At 54.5% G+C, this 20,751-nt stretch overlaps 1 protein-coding gene across 1 annotated transcript; it reads left to right on the top strand.

Annotated features, from left to right (window-relative positions):
• Positions 1 to 358: 358 nt before the first annotated feature.
• On the top strand, positions 359 to 20,001 carry lah (involucrin repeat protein; the record flags this gene model as incomplete). Its single annotated transcript, XM_025607882.1, has 4 exons — positions 359 to 5,845; positions 5,977 to 8,550; positions 9,241 to 18,405; positions 18,472 to 20,001. 4 exons carry the CDS (start codon positions 359 to 361, stop codon positions 19,999 to 20,001), a joined length of 18,756 nt encoding a protein of 6,251 aa, XP_025470071.1.
• Between the last annotated feature and the right edge of the window lie 750 nt (positions 20,002 to 20,751).

Raw genomic sequence — 20,751 nt, 5'->3', positions numbered from 1 at the left:
TTTACTGTTTCCTCCGCCCATCGCAAAAACAACGCCCGCCGATCTATACTAGTACCACCGCCAACCCTCTTATTATTATTATTATTACTATCTTTCTCCCGCTCTATCTTCCCTTTCACCAACCAACCAACCAACCACCAACCACCAACCACCAACCACCCCCTCCCTCTCTTCCCCATGGTCCTTCCTTTCCCCCCCCTGACGAACATTGATTACGATTGCACGATTTCTCTTCCAATTCTATTATCAATCTTTCTTTAACCTCTTTCGCTTCGACGGATTCATTAGGCGACCGTGTCGATCCTCCATTCCACATGGTTGCCTGAGTCGCTAGAGCTTTGATCGCTCTCTGCCCACCATGTTCAAAGCCCTTCTGGGCGGGGGCCGCTCATCCTCCGATGTCCGCAGCTCCTCAAGCTCCAAAAGTAGTAGTAGCCGGCGCAGAACCGACTCGAAGTCTTCTACAGTGAGCCGCAAGTCCTCACGGGGTGACGACCGTGACCGTGGCTTGGGTGACCTGTCAAACTACCGATCCTCGAGCAGTCGGACCAAGCGTTATGCGCCGAGCCTGGCGGGTGAGTCGGTAGCTTCGAGCTACGCGACGGCAGACCAGGGCACTCCCGTCGAGCCTGATCGCTTCGTGACGGAACGCGCGCCCAGACGTCAGGACTCTGACGACACCATCCGTCGCGATCGATACCGAGACATTGGCGATGAAGAGGGGAAGAGCTCCCGCCGGCGCGAGCGAGTACGATCGCCGAGCCGGGAGCGTGAGCGGACCAGGACAGATCGCGTCGGCGAGGCCATCGCTCGCGACCGTGATGGTGAGCGGCCTGAACGGCGACGTACTCAGTCGGGCGATATGTACTCCTCACCAGTGCCTATGGGCATACCTGCCTCTGGGCCTGAGGGTAGCTTTGCCATTGCGGGTTCTCATACATACCCTCCAGGTGCTGATGCAACGCCAACCACCTCAATGCCCAGCCCACCACATGCGACCGCGTTTTACGATCCTCATGTACCCCAACAGTTTCCCGGCCAATTCCCTACATATGTTGCTGAACCTTACCGACCGCCGCATCCTGCAGGTGAAGCAGCCGAATACTATGGTGACCAGGGACAGTCTGTTCAAGACCAGCCAGGCGTCCGGCCTAAACCTCCATTGGTGACCCCCAGCGACCAAGCGCATTTGATGTCAGCTTCTCCGGTAGCAAACCCGCCACCCGAACCTAGTAGCATGGGGCAGGTCGGCGCCGCAGCAGCCTACTACACGGACGATGCTGATTTGGGGATCGAACAAATTGAACAGCCATCTTCTACCTCTGCTCCCAAGCCGCCAAAGCCAGCGAAACCGTCGAAACCATCCGTACAGACGAGTGGGATATCTGGACTACCCACTGGGGTAGCAACAATGGCGCCGGCGGCAGCAGCCACGGAGCTTTCAGAGCACACCACCTCAGAGTCCCCTTCAACTTATGTGCCGCCCAGCGTATCGAATCCCCAGGAACCTTCTCAATCTCAGGGAGTGGATGCCGCAGTCGGCGCTGCAGCAGCAGGTGCAGCAGCAGGTTATATGATGAGTCACCACCATCAGTCCTCCGTTAGCGTGGACCATTCTTCTCAATACACCGTGCAAAACTACGAAGAGGTCTCCCAGAACAGTCCAGCTTACCCGGATCCCCCGATGTACCCACCTCAGCAAAATCCGACATCTTTTGCAGCAGGACCTGCGGCGGCAGCAGCAGCAGCGGCAGGGTACGCGGCGAGTCCTCTACACCCTCATCATGCTGCCGTTTACCATGGTGCTCCTTTCCAGTCGGGAGGCTTGGCTTTCCAGCAACGCCGACGCGGTCCCTTGGATAAATTTATTGATTTTTGGCGGGATACAGAGGGGGTCGGCATGTTCGAGGACTACACAGAAACCATCGGGATTTGCCAACACTGCTTTGACCCCAGTTCGACATCGCGCGACGCACCTCGCAGGCACAACCATAAACCCCGACGCCGCTCTGCTGATCGGCACAGTAATGGCTCGCGCGTTGACAAGGCGAGCCGTTACACGTCGTCGGAGGACGAGGGAAGGCGTCGCAAAAGATCGCCAAGTAACTCATGGCTGCCTGGGTTACTTGGTGGAATTGCGGTTAAATCTATATTCAGTAACAAGGATTTTGATGAGACTTACAGTATCCGATCAGGTCGGGTGGCAAGCTCTCGGCATTCCCTGCATGAAAGTGAGGGCGCATCCACATCTGGTCGACGAAGCCAAACCTCGCGTGGCGTATACAGACGATCCTATCAAAGCCATTCTCGGGAACGTACCGACCACAGCTCTTACCATTCGGACTCGAAGCTGAGTAGGTATGAGGAATCCCGCGTACGCTCCCGCTCACGCTCCCGGTCATCATCCAGAGCCCGTCGGCATGCTGCGCTCAGGGATGCGGCTCTGGGCGCTGCAGTAGGAACAGCGGTCATGTCAGAATATGAATCCCGTCACCGAAGCAGAAGCCGCAGCCCATCCCCTAGAAAGACCAGGGGTAGAAAGACGTCTTCCTCTGATAATTCCTTTGTCGACATCTCAAGACCGGCTCGAAAGTCTGTTGGTGGTGGCTTTAGTTCGTTTTTTACCGCGTCATCGGAAAATCGCCGGAAGCGACGGACTAAAAGGCGCAGGAGCATCTTTTCGTTCCACAATTCTTCGTCATCATCGCTCGATGCGGATTTGGCGTTTGGGACTGGATACGCGAAACGCCAGCCAGGTAAGTCTAATAGGCGAAGCAAAAAGAAGGCCGATGAAGATGTGGATGCTGCGTTACTGGGACTAGGCGCAACCGCAACAGCATTGGTGGCCTCGTCCGAGCGGAGTCGTCGGCGAACCGGGGAGATCCTTGCCGGCAAGGAATCGCGGTCCGCTCGGTCAGATTACGAGTCATCGGCTGCCAACGACGAGGGCTGGGAAGACCTAGACTCTGGAGACCAGTCCTCATCGAGCGTCAGCTCGGGTCTTGCGTTTGGGGGTAGTGGACTTTTCCCCAGCACTGATTCACATTCGTCCGATTCTGGAACGTCGAGGTGGACTTGGGGATGGGGAAGTAAGAAGACCAAGAAGAAGAAGAGAAGGTCTCGCTCATCGGATAAGCGCTTCCCCGCGGAGGCTACAGTCGCAGCTGGTCTCGGTACAGCCGCCTTAGCTTCGGCGTACAACCGGAGTACAAAGGCGTCTAGCCAGGATGCCACAAGCGAGTCGGGAAGTCTTCAACATGTGGCCCCAGTGCCCACCAGTGACCCTTCGCGTTTCGACGCCATCAATGTCTCATCTCTGCCCCCTGCTCAGCCGACACTCGTCCGGCCAGGACCTATTCCCCTCCAGCAACCTCAACCGGTGACACGGGTCTCACAGTCGGTGTACACTACTCAAGGAGAATCCATCCAAGCTTACAGTGCACCGGACGAGCCACCTACCCCCGGAAGCGCTTTCATGCCCTATGAAACTCAGTTGCCACATATGAGAAGCGACCGGTGGAACCAGAGGTCTGAGGACTACGTTGAGCGAAGCGACATTTCTTCAAGAATCAACCGTTCACACCGACGTAGTGACTCCTCTCCCGTCCTTCACACCGAGCCCCTTGAGAGCATGTCAACATCAAGCATCAGACGTCGCTCAACGTTGAAAGATCAAGCTTCAGTCCAGTTCGACTTGACAGAGGAGCAGGTTGACAAGGAGCGACGTACCAGTCGCCGGGAAAGCTTGAGACGAGATGGTGAGCGCAGAGAAGGAGTGCAACTTGTAGATAGAGAGCAGGAGATGGCACTTCGGGACGCTGAGCGCCAAGCAAGTCGCCAGAGAGAACGCGAATACGAGAAGTCAAGGACCGAGGAAGAATATTCTCGGAGAGAAAGAGATTCCTCATCCTGGATTGGTGCTGCAGCAGCAGCAGGTGCTGTGGGTGTTGCTGCTGCTGCTGCTGCTGCTACCGGGCTGTCCGGGAAATCCTCAAATGATGATTTCTCGGAGACCGCCAGTCAACGGCGACACGAGGTGCGCCGAGAAAAGCGCCGAGCGGAGAGGCGTCGTGTTTCCGAGTCCGAGTCTATTTCATCAAGCCTTCCGATGTCTGAAGCTGGGAAAACAATGACCGAGGAGCGCTCGCAGATGAGCCGCCAGCCAGAGGTTGTAAGGCCCCCGCCATCTCGTCAGCCTCGTAAAAAGCCCGCTAAGCCCGTTTACGAGGACTATGCGCAGTTCTTCGCGCCCGAAGAATTGCGTTACAGCCCTGATACTTACGCACGCCGAGAGCCTGCTTCGATGCCAACGATCGTTGAAGTAGAGCCTGCGAATGAAGCTTCAGTTGTGACGGAAGAACCGCACCCGGACTTCAGTGGCTTGCCATGGCCTGTGCCTGGATTGACCCTTACTGAGCCCACCCCCCCACAAAGTTTGATTGGCTCCGCCAGGGCGTCGCCGATCGTTTTGATACCAGAGCGGCCCAAAGAAGATAGCAGGTTTGAACGACAAACGACCGGCTCACGCGTGTCCTGGGGCAAGCATGAGATGCATGAATATGAAGTACTATCGACATCTTCTGAACTTGAATCAGTGGACCAAGATACTAGAGACCCTGAGCACAGAGAGCTTGAGCGTCCTACCGCAGGGAATGTCCAAGAGTACCCGACTAGCTCCTCTACTGACCCCTCGCCTAAGGTCATACCAAGCATTGTGGGAGCAGATATCGAGTTCGCGGCTGCACTTGCAGCTGCAACTGCAGCTGCAGGCTTTGACCCCTCGCTTGTGACAGATAACCCCACCTTCCATACAAGGAGCTCCCCTTCCATGCCGGAGCCTAAGGTGAAGTTTGTCCCGCCTTGGGATGAAATGTCTGTATCGCGCACGGTGCCTCATGGATTTGTTGAAGGCGAAGTTGAAACGCCGGGTGATGAAAAGGCACCGGTGGGGCCGGATCACCTCATTGAGGATAGTCCCCTCTTTGCTGAGCCTGAGCCTCTGTCTGGTGGCGAGATCATAGCACCAGCCCAACAGTCAATTGCGCAAGAGGTTATCGAGCATCTTAGTCGCAGGAACGAGCGCGATACCAGCGACAGCTTTGACAGCCAGCGAGGCTTGGAGTCCGTCAACAAAGGTCAAGATATCGAATTCCCCGAGGAAGTCCTTTCTATGCCCGGTGGCTTTGAGCCCGAACAGCCATCCGAAAAACCAAAGGAGCTGGGTGATCCGTCCACAATGCAAGGGGATGATTCTTCCTCGATCGTACCAGCACCCGAAGCGAGAACTGATACGGCTTCAAAAACGCAAGACAAGTCAGACCAGAGCAGTAGTGACCTCGAAACAAATGACGACATCAATCCATCCGCAGTCGGCGGCGAAGCAGTTGAAGGAAAGAAGAAGCGACGGAAGAGGCGCTCCAAGCGTAAAAGTGATCACTCCGAAGACGCGGTTTCCACCACCTCTTCGCCCCCCGCATTTGGAGAGACCAGTGACAAACGCAGAAGCACGGATGAGAAGGTGAAGGAGATGAAACCCGGCGGTTTCTTGAGCAATCTTTTTGGGTCAAGAATTTCTGAACCAGTGGAAAGCAAAAGGGCATCCTCTGCTGATAGGCGCTCTTCCCGTGAAGTTCAATCGGAGACTGACTCTCGACGGAGGGAGAAGTCTTCCAGGCGTCGGAGCTCCAGCCGAGGAGACGCACTGGATGACGAGAACAGCGCAGTTGAGGACAAGGAGAACATTAACGTTGAGCATTACAAGTCTAGCCGGCAACGAAGGGAAGAAAGACGGCGACAAAGATACGAGGACATGATGGAGAGTGGTAAATCGTCGGAGTTTGAGAAGGTATAGTGCTTGGCTGTCTTTCCCATTACCTGTAAATCTTTTCTGGCTCTGCCCAGGCTATTCCCATATCCGTTTGAGAGGTTCCGTACCGTGCATATACTAAAGGGTATCTTTTTCTTTCCCATGTATAGGAACGGGAGCAATTGCCGGACGACGAGCAACGGTCTTTTTTAGTGGAGGGCCCCGAAATGCCAGGCAAGGTAGACGAGGAGGGTGATGAACAGGGTGCTTCGGGGCGGCTGGAGTCTGAGATTACAGGGCTGGGACTCGTCGATGTGCTGGATTCCCGGCCAAGGAGCCGCTCTGCATCGCTTCCGGCGGCAGAGAGAGCCGTCGATCCGGGCCCGACGTCTCGCAGTAGACCAACCTCCCCGGAGATGGCCCGGTATCAGGAAGAGGACCCAGGCCTGCCATCCCGGCGGTCGTCGGTGTTCCGGGCCACCGAGTCCCCTACAGCCGTGCCTCTGCACTTCCGCCGGCCACCAACTTCCCCCCGAGTGAACCGGTCCCCTTCCCTCTCTTCAGCCGCGGCCCCTTCCCCCGGCTCTCCAACCCAGGGCCGCCGCCGCCCTGCCTCCACCGAGTTCAAGAATTCCCGCGAGATCAGGCCCTTGTGGCTGGTGGAGCGTTTCGGTACTGGCAAGGTGGATCCCCAGCCCGATGAGCCCTTGCCTTCCCTGCCATCGAGCAAGACCTCCTCGGCGAACGCGTCTTTGGAAGACCTCAGGGCTCTGCCCGATGCCATGAGGTGGGAAATGGTTGACCTAAGCCATCACGTTCAGGGACCATCTCAGCCTAGTGATACGGAGATGTCCCTTACACAGAATCAGTTAGGGGACGAGTCTCCCAATGATGTTCTCGGTTCTGAACAAGGCACCCCCACTGCTGCTACCTTCGGCCAGACCTATCACCACCCCCCTACCCGGAAAGAGAAATTAAATTATGAGTTCCATTCGCCCTCCGAGCTTTTGCAAGACCCGCCCAGCTATCCGGAATTGCCACCATCTCCAACGATGGCCACTCTTCCCTCGGCCGAGGGCTCTGCGGTCGGAGTGAAAGACGATGCTGATAGGGAGCGTGTGGTGGAAGCTATGCCGTCGCTTCCTGAAATGCGGCCATCTACACCAGAAGACAAGCCGCCCCATGCCGATGATACTACAGATACTACGCCAACACAGGCAAAGACAGATTCCGCAATGCACGCATTCAAGTCTGGTATGGACTCTAGCTTTGTTGAGGTTGCGGATGCTGTACGTGCAGATGACAGCGTCCGACTCGACACCCTGGACTCCGAAAAAGGAGCACCCGCAGACAAGGAACAAGGTCTCGAAGACGGCAAGGATACTGCCCGGACCACTGTGAATGCAAACATCCTAGGTGTTGAGGACGATGCCCCGGACTCGTTAACCTCCGAGAAAGATCGGTCGGCTTCTCCAATTCAAGATAATGCACCCACGGGGCTTGCAGCTATTGTCGGAGCTGTTGTGACAGCCGCAGTCGGGTCTGCAACAACAAAGATAGACGCCTCTGAGGAACTGCATACCGCTTCGATCGATCTGCCCAAGGATGATTCTGTTCTCGCCGTGGATCTGGCGAAGAAGCCGGAAAACTTGCATTCCGAAATGCAACCCGACGAACAAGGGTCTTCAGCGTTCACTGATGAAAGGAAATCTGAAGATGTTCCCGATAATGCTGTTCCCGATCCAGTGGTGTATGAGCTTGATCAAGGAAAGACAGATGTCGAGATGCCTTCCATCGCAGAGAACGCGGAAGAGGCATCTGGCGAGTCTCAGGAGCAGTGGCCAGAACAAAGCAGTCCTCAGGTGGTGTCCAATGCCAGTGACTCGGTAACCGAACAAGCTAGCAAATCCCTGGACGAAATCGTTGAAACGCCAGCAGAACCAGACATTGAGTCAAAGGAGCAACAGAAGCCGGAAATCTTTAATGATGTTGTTACACGGAGCTCAGAGACGGTAGTATCAGACGAGATAAGGAGTGCTGACCAAGAAACCGCAACGCAATCCGAAGAACCGCAAGTTGATGAATCGACGCAAGTCTTGTCTGAAGATGTCACATGTGGGGCTGGACAGGAGGGGTTGGGGGCAGTTATGGAAACCATTACTATGGACACTACTGGGCCTAACTCAGATGACACTAAGAAGGCTGCCGAACGATTTATTGAGACAGTTTCCGAAGAACTAGGCACTAGTGTGACAGAAGAGACACCGGTCGAAGACACCTCTGGCGGAATCAAAGAATCGGAGGCAGAAAAGGCCATCGCGGAGACAGTGCCTACACCGGAAGTGCCAATGAATAAGTCTACAGAATCAATTGAGGCCCAGATTGCATCAGCGTTGTTCGAGAAAATGCCCGAAGCTGAGCAACAGGAGCCGGTGTCAATCAAGACAGAAGATGCTCCCAGCAGCACGGAGCCCAAAGTCGAAACCACAGCTGGTGTTGTTCACGATCCTGCGACCGGACAGCCTGATGAACCTAGTGTCGACGCAACTACACCATCAGCATCGTCTAAGAAAAAGAAAAATAAGAAGAAGAAGAAGGGCAAGAGCGTTGACCTAGGCACTGACGAGGCTACATCACCACCTAAGGAACCCACGGCATGTCCTGAAGATCAAATGGTAGAAACCGCTCCTGAACCTGCAGAGATTGAGCGGGTTGCAGAATTAACAACTCGTGAGCCAGAACCAGTACAGCAAGCTGTTGTGTCCGAACCTACCGTGAACACCGAGGGCACTGCAGAGTCTGAAACTCAGAGACCAGTATCGGCGGAAGAGCAAGCTACTATAATTCAAGAGCCCAGTACAGAAGCTGAGAAGGCTGCAGAGTCTGAAACCCAAGAACCAGCACCAGTGCAGCAAGCTGCTGTAACCGAAGGCCCTGACGCTGAAAATGCCACTGAACCTCAAGTGTCTGCCGTCGCTGGAGAGCCCACTGTGGAAAATATTCCTGAATCTACAGACGCCGAGGGGGTCGCAGGTTCTGAGGCCCAGAGGTCAACACCAGCGGAGGAGCCAACGGTTGTAACTGAAGAGCTGAGCGCAGAAACCGCCCCTGAAAATGCAGAAGCTAAGAAGGGAGCAGAACCTGAGCCCCAGGTGGCTGCTGTGACTGAAGACCCCGCTGTGGTAACTGCTCCCGAATCCGCGGAAAGAGCAGGCGCTGCAGAGCCTGGGCCCCAGGAGCCAGCGGTAGCTGAAATAACCCCCGTGGCTGAGGAGCTGACTGCAGAAACTGCCTATGAATCTGTGGAGGCCGAACATATAGCAGAGTCTGGCCCTCAGGAGGCAACACTAGTGGAGCAAGCTGCTGTTGCTGAAGAACTGGCTGCAGAAACTGCCCCCGAGTCTGCGAGTTTTGACAGAACGGTAGAGCCTGAGCCTCAAGTGTCAAAACTGGCTGAGCCAATTCCTTCAACCGAAGAGCTTACTGCCGAAATTGCCATTGGACCTACAGAAGCCGAGAAGTTGGAAGATTCTCCAGTACGGAAGGAGATAGCTGACGCTACTGAAGAGGCCAGTACAGAAACCGCCCCTGGATCTGTGGAAGCTGAGAAGGTAGCAGACTCTGAGCCTCAGTTGTCAGCGCTGGCTGAACAAACTACCTTGACCGAAGAGCCCATTACGGAATCCGAGAAGCCAATCGAGTTCGAACTTCAGGGAGCATCGCCTCTAGAACAAGCCTCAGACCCTCGTGAGACTGCTATCGAGACTGAGAAGCGAACCGAGCCGGAAATTCAAGCGGCACAACTGGCTGAACAAGTCCCAGTGCCGGAAGAGCTTCTTGCAGAAACAGAACAATTGCGACATTCTGCAGACCCGGACACATCGGCAACCGAACAGCCTACAGAAGCCAAACAATCAAAGGAATCTATATATCAAGAAACGCCTGCAATGGAACAGCCTACAATCCTAGAAGAGGAACCGGTGCCGGAGGAGTCCAAGACGCAAGAAAACCTTCAGGCCCCTGAACCACAGCAAAACGCACCGGCGTCTGAAGCCGCACCTGCTGTTGACGTCTTAGAGACACCTTTAGATGCAACATCCTCTTCCAAGAAAGCCAAGAAAAAGAAGAAGAAGAAGAGCAAGAGTGCCGCTCCAGACTTAGGCATCGAAGGACCCTCTGAAACTGAGACTGCTAAGTCGTCTGAAGAACCTGCGGTTACGGAAGATCCGACCGAGATTACGGAAGCTTCTGGGGATCTCGAAGCAGCCAAACTGGCTGAGGAGACTAGCATTGAGAAAAGGGCAGACAAGCGTGAAGAGTCCAATGATGTTGAGATTAGGGTACCCCTTGACGAAGCTGCTACGGCAGAGGAGGCCAAGCCAAGCGAAGAGCCCGTTGAAACAACAATGGAGAATCCTACGGCTATAGAGGAGGAGTTCAAGCCCTCTGAGGAAGAGGTTGACCTCGAGAATGCCGATTCGGCCCAGGCTACTACTCTAGAGCATCCGGACGAACCTGTAGTGGTTCGTGTGCCAGAAATGTCGCTGGCTAATAATACCACCAGCCATGTTACAGAAGCTGCAGAAGAAACCAAGGATTTACAATCGCCCGAGGAGATTACAGCTAGTAGCACGGAAGTCGAATCCACTCAAACAGAGATCCAGGGCGCCATTGAAAATGTCGCAGAGCCGAACGAGCCTGACGCTTTATTTCCAGAGCGCGAGGCCGAAGAAACATCTCCGAGTGCTGATGTGGAAAACGGAACGTCAGGAGAATGTCCACAGGAAGTTTCCGCTGGCAACGAAGCCGTTCAATCTAAGCCGATTGAACTCGAGAGAGCACCAGAGCAGCTGCGCCAAGACGAAGGCAAGGAAACAGATATTCAGGCGGTGGAACAGCACATGGCTAAGGATACGGTAGAACAAGACGTCGCAGCTGCCCAAGGCGAGTCTCCGAAGGACAACATAGTACTCGCGGACTTATCTGTTTCAACTGACCCAGCGCAACCGGCACCTGAGCCTACTGTAACCGGAGAGGATTCTCGGTCGGCCCCTGTAGAACCAGAGGCTTCCTTGTCACGCAAGAGCAGCAAAAAGAAGAAGAAGAACAGGCGCAAGGGCACCGCCGAGGCCTCTCCAGGAACAGAACAAGCGGATATTCCGCAGCCAACTTCGGCTGAAGTCGAGGTAGTCGTCGAGGCTCAAGCTGCGCCTGAAATTGAAGCTGTGCCGGAAAATGAAGCTATGCCAGAAACCGAAGCTGCATTGGAGACTGAAGCTGTACCAGAAACCGAAGCTAAAGTTGTGCCGGAGACTGAAGCTGTACCTGAGACTGGAGCTGAACCAGCCACAGCTCGTGACGAAGCGCTAGAGCTAAAGCTGTCAGAGGAGGCTTGTGACAAGAACAACGAAGAGCCAAGCCATGGGCCTGAAGCAGAGGGAACACTGCTAGTTGGGGGCTCAGCAGAGGACACTCAAACAGGCGACTTGGTTGAAGACGTCCGGGAAGACAAGCCAGAAGAGACTGTGGGAAATCAATCGAAGAAGAAGAGCAAGAAGAATAAGAAGAATCGTAAATCTTCTGCCCTGACCGACCCTCAGCCTGAACAGCCCGAGGCCACTCAAGAAGAGTCCGCCGAGTCCCCGCTCCTCCAAACAAGCGGTGAAGTGTCATCCGCCGCCCAGGGCGAGCTCGAGGAGCCCCAACCGGAGGAGGTCGCCGAGGAATCTCTAGCGGAGCCCCTCGCGGATGCCACCGTTACTACTACTATAGATAGTACTAGTCCTGACTCAAGCCTGCCGGTGGAGAAGCTCGAGGCCAATGACGACGCACCACATGTGCCTGATCAATCAGCGGTCGAGCCGGCGCCTGGACCCGACCCTGAATCAGAAGCGGGAAGCTCTACACCGACTGGCAAGAAGAACAAGAAAAACAAGCAGAAGAAGAGACAAAGCCAACCAGCGACGCCCGATGAGAGCCTGGCACCGGTCGAGCCTGCTTTAGACAATACCGATCCTACAATTGCAATTGCGGAAGCTCCTCTCGCCGCTGCCGAAGAGTCCTCTGCCCCTGCCGATCAGGACCAACAGCAGGAAGAGCCAATCCAAGCCCCAGAAACTGTCAATACAACTGGGGCTCTGGAAGAGCAAACAATTGAAGCTCCTGTCCCCATGACTGCGGCTCAGAGGAAGAAGGCAAAGAAGGAAAAGAAAAAACAACAGAAGCAGCACGCCGAGTCAACTGTCAGCACGCCGACTACTGAATTTGTGGCGGTCTCCGAGGATGATCCAACATCTGAGTCACCGTCCGAGGAGCCGAGTGCTCCTCTAGAGCCCGAGATGGTTGAACTTGCTACAGACGACGAGCCAGGAATAGCCAAAGAGCTCTCTAGAGAGCAACCCAGGGATGCCGGTACTGAAGACACCGCTTCTGCGACCCCAATTGCCCAGCCGCCAAGCGATTTGCCTGAAGGTGCAACTGTAGACTCCACAGCAGTTGAGGAGGTGGCAACGGAGAACACAGAGTTTGTACACCCCGCAGGGGAGCATATCAGCGACCTGGCACTCACTGAGACTGAGCCACAGCCTTCAACTAATAAGTTATCCGAACCCGATGTTGCTACAGCTCAGGACCAACATTTTTATGCCACTGAAGGAAGCTCTGCAGCTGAAGAGTTGGGTGCGGCGGAGGCGGACACTCTGGCATCTGAAACCCAAGATGTGGTGGGAACTACTCTTCCAAGCGACGAGCCCTCACAGGAAATTGCTGGGTCAATTGTTCCAGCAGAAGAGATGCCTGAACTTTCGAGTGATAAGCCTAGTCGTAAAATTGAACAAGTTCGAGAAGAGCCTCGAAAAGAGGGAATTGCTTCTGAAGGTGGCTCCCAGAGTGAGCGCGTGTCTGGAGTAGACACAGCAGCCATTGGACTTGCCGAACCACAGAACAGCGTTGCTACTGGTATGGAAACCACTCAGGAAGAAGTTCCAGCAGACATGGCCAGCAAGGACAGAGGGGATGAGGCTTCTAGTGCGGATGTTGGCCCCATTCAAGAAGACGTTCAAACTTCATCAACTACGAAGTCGAAGAAGGAGGAGGAGAAGAAGAAGAAGAAGCGTCAATCAATTACTACCGATGAGGTCCAGCCTGTTCCCGCACAAGAAGACGACAGCGTTGAACCGCTCCCTGAGGCAGAATCAAAGCCAATCGATACTTCCGAGAATGTGGACACCTCTGCTGTGGCCGATGACATTGGCAAATTCGATGACGCCCTTCTGGAGCTACCTGTAGGGGAAGTCAAGGAGCTTGAGAGTCAACCGACAGAAATTGTTCAAGAAGCTCCGGCACCAACGTCCAAGAAGAAGGCGAAGAAAGATAAGAAAAAGCGGAAGTCTGTCTCCTTCGCGGCTGAAGAATCGACGTTACAACCAACCGAGCCCAGTGATACTGCGGTGGACGCTAGCGAAACCCCCGAACAGGGAGATGTGGGAAAGCCTGGAGATAGTGCTCTCACTGAGCTGAATCAAGACACCATCGATGCCGGACTTGCAGAGCTTCAGGAAACCACGCCAGCTTCCATGGAGCCGCTCGAAAAACTGCCTGCTTTGTCCGAAGAGAGTCAAGCCATAGTGACTTCTGCGGTCGGTCCTCAGGATGATACGCAACAGTCAATTGAATTTACAGCTGAAGACCAAGTCGACAAGTCAGAAGGTCAACTAGGCCCCCATGAAGAACACCTGTCGTCAACAGAGGCCGACCCCACCCAAGAAGCCCCGAGCTCTGACTCAAATGCAGATGCTTCTATTACTATTAAGGACGCTGGGGAAAGCCACGAACTGGAACAGGATGCAGGAGTTGCTGAGGCGGTTGAAACATTACAGACCGAAGCTAGTCCAGACGCCGATATTGCGCAGTCTCCTATCGCGGAAAATGATCCTCAAACTGTCACTGGTAATGCTGAACAAGAGGCTGGAACCACCAAGTCTAAGAAGAAAAAGAAGAAGAAGAAGAAGAGCACGACCGGAGAGGCGATTGAAGACGCTGATGCAGCGGTCGCCGATTCTGGCATCAACAATGCCCCGAGCGAACCAGTCACTTCCGTCGAACCCGATACTCCTGCTGAGCCTGATACTCCTGCTGAACCCAGTGCTTCTGCTGAAACCAATGCTCCTGCTGAATCCGAGATTCCTGTCGAACCTGAAACTGCAGTTGAGCCTGAGACGCCTATCGACACTACCGCCCTTGACGTGAAGGAATCAAATGTATCCGAGGACATTGCCCAACCACCAGAGAAGCTCGAGGATGATCCCCCTCCCATGTCAGCCAAAGCGAGGAAGAAGGCAAAGAAAGAAAAGAGACGCCAGTCCAAAATTCTAGCCGATGCTGTGGAATCTGCCGCGGAGCTGTCTCAAACAGCTGCTGCGGAAGAGACTCGTAATTCGAGCGAGGTTCAACTTCCCAGCGAAACCAAGTCCGCGGAACCATCGCTCGAAACGGCGCATATACCTGCTGAAGATGACGGTAAAGACAATCAGTCCCACGGCACCGAAAACCACGGCAAAACCGATGAAGATATGATTTGGACTGATGACATGGTATCTCCGCAGGTAGAGCAAGAACGAGCGACTTCATTCGCTTATCCACCCCAACTCGAGCCTGAGAAAAGCGAAGGCGACCCGGTTTCCTTTCCCTCCGACGAAGGTCACATACCCGCTGAGCTGGACGCCAATGTGCCAAATCAAAGTGGGCCGTCAATAATCAACGAACTGAAGGAATCGGGTGATGTACACGAGGTCTTCGTCAAAAAGCCTGCTGAAAGTATGGAGAAGGCCAATAACGGGACTGGGGCACCATCAATGCAGGCGGAAGGAAAAATCAGTAGCGAGAGAATTGAGCCTGAAGCTATCGATCAGGAGACAATAGGGGATACGGAGCAGCCACCGATCGAGGAGGTTGGGGAGAAAGACGAAATAACTGCCAATGACGAACAGTCACTTGGTACGGAAGGGAGAAAGGGGTCAGTGAGCGACACTCCGGGTATGGGTGCAGAAGCATTCATACAAACATCGGAAACTATGCAGGAAGCAGTGTCAACTGAAAAGGCACCTGAGATGGCATCTCCCACAACTGATGCGCCATCAAAGAAGAGAAGCAAAAAAGAGAAAAAGAAACAGCGCCAGGCACAACAGGCAGCCAACATACAGGAATCTGAGCAGAGTGCCGCAACACAGGACAATGAGCTGGCGACGGATACAGTCCCTCCTGACGACTTGCCAAAGCCCACAACATCAAGCACAGAGCCTGTTCTGGTTCTAGATGCACCACTTGAGCGGGCCGTGTCGCAAACGAATGAGAATGAGGCAGCATCATACGATTCCGAGGCAATTGCCACTGCTGAGGGTCAGGGAGACGAGATGGACGTCCTGAACGGGCCCCCAGTTGAGTCTAATCTCGATGATAACGTGCAACCACCATATCCTGCAACTACTATGGAATCTCCCAAGGGAAACACACCCGAGGAATCTGCTATTCTCGAGGCTGTTATTCCGGAGTTTGCTGGGGCAGAAGCCTCAACCGATACTTGGAAAATGCCAATCGATCCCATTGCCAAGAAGAAAAACAAGAAAAAGAAAAAGAAGGGTTCCGTTCAAGCAGAAGAGAAATATGATCCACAGGAGGTAGTTGAAGTCCCTGTTCGGAGCGAAGCAGCCCCAGAAAATCAGGTTTCCGCCTCACGGGAAATGACAGAAACACCTTCTGAACAGGCTTACAAACCCGGAGAGTGCAAAGACGAATTGCATGCCATGCGAAATGATGCTGTCCTAGAAGAAAAGCCTAGTGAGCCAGCTGCAGAGACTGAGCCCGCCACTTCGTATGACGAGACTCTCGAGCAGACACCAGACGCTCTGGAACCACCAGCTATGCTGTCAGAGCAAGCGTCTCAGGACAACGAGCTCATGGGTGACAACAATATCATCCCATCTGCTGCCGAAGCAACAGCTGAGGTTTCGAGGGAAAATGTTGAAGGGGACACACCTCCGGAGACGTCCACTACTCGCAAAGAATCCAAGAAGAAAAAGAAGAAGGCAAAGAAACAGACAAAGGAAGAGCAGGATGCCTTGACACTTACTCCAACTGAAGGGACAGCTGCCACGGAGAAAGGTGTAGACGAGTGGACAGACATTCCTACTTCCGCTCATATTCCTGTTGAAGAGCCGAGCAATATCGTCGAAGAAATGCGGGAGAAGGAATGGGAAGGTCGCACTATGCAAGATGGTGAAAACGAGGAACGATTTGAGACACCGCAGGTTGAGGAGGTAGCAGAGCTTACAGCAGAGGGATCTAACCAACTCAAAGAGTTGCCGGGTGTAGAAAGTCAACATATGATGTTCCAGCACGAACATGAAGGAAAGGCCAGTGCAGGGTCAGCCACTGAAACGCTGGAAGAAAAGGGTGGCCCTGAGACTGTTGAAGAGTTGCCAGACATACTTCCGGAACAGGCAGATGTCACACTCCCCTTGGCAAAGAAGCTGTCGAAGAAAGAACGGAGGAAGGCTAAGCAGAAGGCCGAGGAGGAGTTTGTTGAGTCAGCACAACAACCGCAACCAGAAGTCGAAGCTAGTGCTGCTGAGGACCTGAACTTAGTCCAGGAGCAAGTCACTGAATCATCAGATACACTGGCTGCTGCACAGCCGAAGGAAGATGGAGTCCCTTCAAAATCGCTCTCTCGGAAAGAAAAAAAGAAGAAGCGTAAGGGGAACCAAAGTCTTGACGACAAAGTTTCAGAATCCAGGCCATCCTACAAGCAGGACGGCAGTCCTTCAGCACAGATGACCGGGACTCCGGCTTGGGAGCAACGCACACAAGATGACGACTCTTGGCCTACAATAGACTGGGAGAAGAGCCAGGTTGATTCTACAGAACAATCACCCGATTCGTCTCCCGAGGCTCGTCCAATTCCATTCGAGCCAGGCATTGCAGAGTTTGATGAGTCTGCTACACCCGAAGGTGTGACCCGGCGTCTAAGTGTATCAGCTGCAGCCAAAAAAGCAAGACAAGCCAGGGCATCCCAACATAAACCAGGCGAAAAGGGACAAGCTCCCTCTGAAACAACCGATGGCAGCCCTGGGCAAGAAATGGAGACGCGGAGCATGCTTGAGGAAGGTGCCACTACTATTGAGCCAGCGTCAGAGCATACCGTACGCGAAATGGGAAGCTCTGGTTTGGCGAAGCCAAGCACCGAATCCCTTGGTGCAGAAGCACATCAGCAAAGCAAGGTTGCTAGCATCTTTCCTGAACTGGAGCGAGGATTTTTCCGTCGACCTGCGCTAGTTGAGGCGTCCGGGTCAGCAAAAGATGGGGCTGAGGAAGAGACTATTGACAGGGAAGCGAATCGCGACAGCGAGAAAGTCTTGGAAGCGCCCATCGCTACCACGGCCGACTACCCTTCGTCGGCGCAGGGTGATGTTAAACCTACGGAACAGGATCATTCAGAAGAGTCTACATCAACAGAGCCTGAGCTGCATCCTACACCTATCGAGCCTGTGCTTGAGGTTGAAGCAGACCCCTCATATAACGTGTCTGTTCTTTCGGACGGGCCAAATGAGGAACCCAGGCAAATTGACATACGGTGGGGGGAAGACAAGAATAAAGAGACTCCCGAAGACATTGAGGCTGAAGCATCGGGACCCAAACTCTCCCCTCACGACGAGGCTCCTCTGTATGCTCCGTTGCCCATGCATGAGCGACAATCGGTACTTGTTCGATCTTCACCCCGTATCGATACGGAAATCGAGCAACAACCATCACGGTCTAGCCCGACGTGTGAGCTACGGCGCAGCCCGTCCATCCATGGACGACATAACCATCCACCGCGGCCGTGGTCGTTGGAGGTTGAGCCAAGCACTCAAGCACGGACGCCCTCGCCACAGCCGCCACTCCTCAAAGGATCACCCGGGGTGGATCGGGAGACAGTGTCACCTCCGCGGACGCCATTGCAAACGATTGACGAGGATGAGCCAAGAGGTCGAGCAGAGCGATCCACTGGCGCAAGAACCGTGGGTCACGGACGCGGCACGCCCCGTCTGGAGATGAAGCCCGAGCATGTGCTTCCTCGTCCCGAAACCCCGGTCCGGAAGTTTACCGACAACGCGTTGGCACGTCAGACCTGGCCAACCCCGGACAAGGACACGCTGTTGTTGGATGAGACGGCGGACGTGGATGTCAAGAAGCGTAGTAGACCCGAGAGTCGAGTGGTAGACAGCGCTTGGGCGGCCGAGGTGCTCCGGACGCCGGAACAGGGCATGCCGATTCTGCGGCCGAGCAGCGTGCGAAGTGTGCAGAGCGTGCAGAGCGTGCAGAGCATCCAGGAGCTCACACGGTCGCTGCGGCGCAGTTCTCGCAGCGCCAGCGGCGATTTGCGGGCGGCGGCCAGTCAAGGGCAGTCGGGCGACGACCAATCAGAGCGCAAGGCCCAGCCTCCCGCTTCTTCTGCGTCGGCGTCGGCGTCGGACCTCAACCTCGAGCGCATCGCCTCTTCTTCCTCCTACGACCCCGTCACGGACAAGGGCAAGCGCCCCCTTCGAACCATGACGGATGTCTACGTAAGTGCCCCTCTCGTCCGTTCGTCATTCCGTCGTCGCTGACCGTCGTGTGTTTCCGGTATGTAGGAGGGTTGGGGTGAGACGCCCAGCTCGCCCCGGTCGCCTAGCCGACCGCCCAGCATCCGCCACCGTCGAAGCATGCAACATCTACAAGAACTCGAGAATCGTCTCGACCGACTCATCTCCGAAAATCGCCTTCTGGTAGCGGCCCGAGATGAAGCGGAAGATAAACTCCGGAACGTCAGCGTCGCTCGACGCAAGAGCGACCATGCACTTAACAACCGCGACGCCGATTTGCGTGACAGAGCCGCCGAGGTTGAACAATTGAAGAGCTCGCTGGAGTGGTTCCAGAAAGAAGTGGCCCGGCTGACGGAAGAGAACGAGGGGTTGGCAAACACAAGCTCTCACCTCACTGCCACCCACGCGCAGGAGGTTCAGGTGATGCAGGACACGTTCAGTCGTCAAGTCGACGAAATGCGCTCGGAGAACCAACAGCTGTCGGCGGAAATGCACGATCGAGTGCGACAAGAGGTGGATACGGCGTTGGCACAAAAGGATATGGAACTACGACGGCTGCGGGAGGACCTGGAGACTGCCCGCGACAAGGTGAAACAGCTACAACAACAGATCGCAGCGGCCATGCAAGACGACGTCCTTGTCTTCCGCGACGAGGACTACTTTGACGCTGCGTGCCAGAAATTATGTGGTCATGTGCAGCAATGGGTCCTCCGTTTCTCCAAGCATTCCGATCATCGTCGCTGCCGCAAGCTCGGCGACCTACAAGATGAAAAGATCGCCGACCGGTTCGACAATGCCATCCTGGATGGTTCCGATGCAGATACCTACCTCGCCGACCGGGTTCGTCGCCGGGATGTGTTCATGTCTGTTGTCATGACAATGGTGTGGGAATTTATCTTCACCCGATATCTGTTCGGCATGGATCGCGAGCAACGACAGAAGCTCAAGTCTCTGGAGAAACAACTGGCCGACATTGGCCCGCGCAGCGCTATCCATCGGTGGCGAGCCACTACCCTGACTCTGCTCTCGAAGCGGCCCACTTTCTTGAAGCAGCGTGAGAGCGACACCGAAGCTGTGGCTCTGGAGATCTTCGACACCCTGTCGCGTCTCCTCCCGCCACCGACCAATGTCGAGGCCCAGCTTCTAGACTCCCTCCGCAAGGTGCTCCGGGTCGCGGTCCACCTGTCTATCGAGATGCGTACGCAGCTAGCGGAATACATTATGCTGCCGCCACTGCAGCCCGAATATGACACTAACGGGGATCTTGCCCGGCAGGTCTACTTCAACGCCTCCTTGATGAATGAGCGCAGCGGTGAAACGATCTCGAATGACGTGCTGGAATCGCAGCAGGCGGTGGTACGGGTTGTTCTGTTCCCGCTGGTGGTAAAGAAGGGCAATGACCGGGGCGAAGGCGACGACGAGGTGGTAGTCTGCCCGGCGCAAGTGCTCATTGCCCGGCCCAACAAGGACAAGAAGGTGGTCAAGATGCTCAGTGGTGATCGCATGTCCCTGGATACGTCGAGATCGGTTCACAGCATCGCCCCGTCCTCGACCATGGACATGAGCAATGTGATTTGAGGCGTCACACTCAGGTCCGTTAGCTCATGGTCTATGGAGGATGGTGACTGAACCGTTTGGTGGGAATCCGATCCAACCAACTGCGAGGGTTACCACGATTTCTTTTTCTGTTTCATTGGCTACAACACGGGAGGCGTCAGGGTCCAGAATCCGGCCGGATGGATGGAAGCCGGATTTCAAAATGGTAATGAATAATGTTTGGAAAATTGCTTGGAGCGTGTTATTTCTGTTCAATTATATCCCCTGTTTGATATCTCTGTTTTTGTTTCCTTATCCATTTTTTTCTCTTTGTGCTACATTAATGATGCCTATGATGATGCCCAATATCCACCTTAGAGCTGACGATCTGACGGCCGTGGTTTCTCTTTTTCCTTCTTCTTCTCATGTTGTTGTATAATTGTGATTGTATGGATGTACATGATGAGACCATGAAGTGTTCGTCTACCCTGTATTGCAGGTCCCCAGGAACCTGCGCGTAGTCCTCTAGGCTTTACCAACCTCATCTGGAGCTAAGCCCTTGCCTGCTATTCCCCCACGCTCGCCCCTCGCAGCCGGTTTACCAACCTCCCACTGAATGAAGGATGACGAGTTTCTGATTCGCGGTTTGATCTTCGTGCATTGCATGTATTGATCACGGTGCACAATGCAGCTGCATCAGACCACTCCCAGCCCTCGCGAGTCCCCCAGTACCACAGGTGATCAAATGGCCGGCGGTATGCTGTAGTATAAGTTGGGAAGGCTGGAGAAATT

The sequence above is a fragment of the Aspergillus sclerotioniger genome (genome assembly GCF_003184525.1).
Source record: "Aspergillus sclerotioniger CBS 115572 chromosome Unknown BO94scaffold_7, whole genome shotgun sequence".
Taxonomy (NCBI): Eukaryota; Fungi; Ascomycota; class Eurotiomycetes; order Eurotiales; family Aspergillaceae; genus Aspergillus; species Aspergillus sclerotioniger.
The sequence above is the reverse complement of the archived record's forward strand: the minus strand, read 5'-3'. Positions and strand labels throughout refer to the sequence as shown.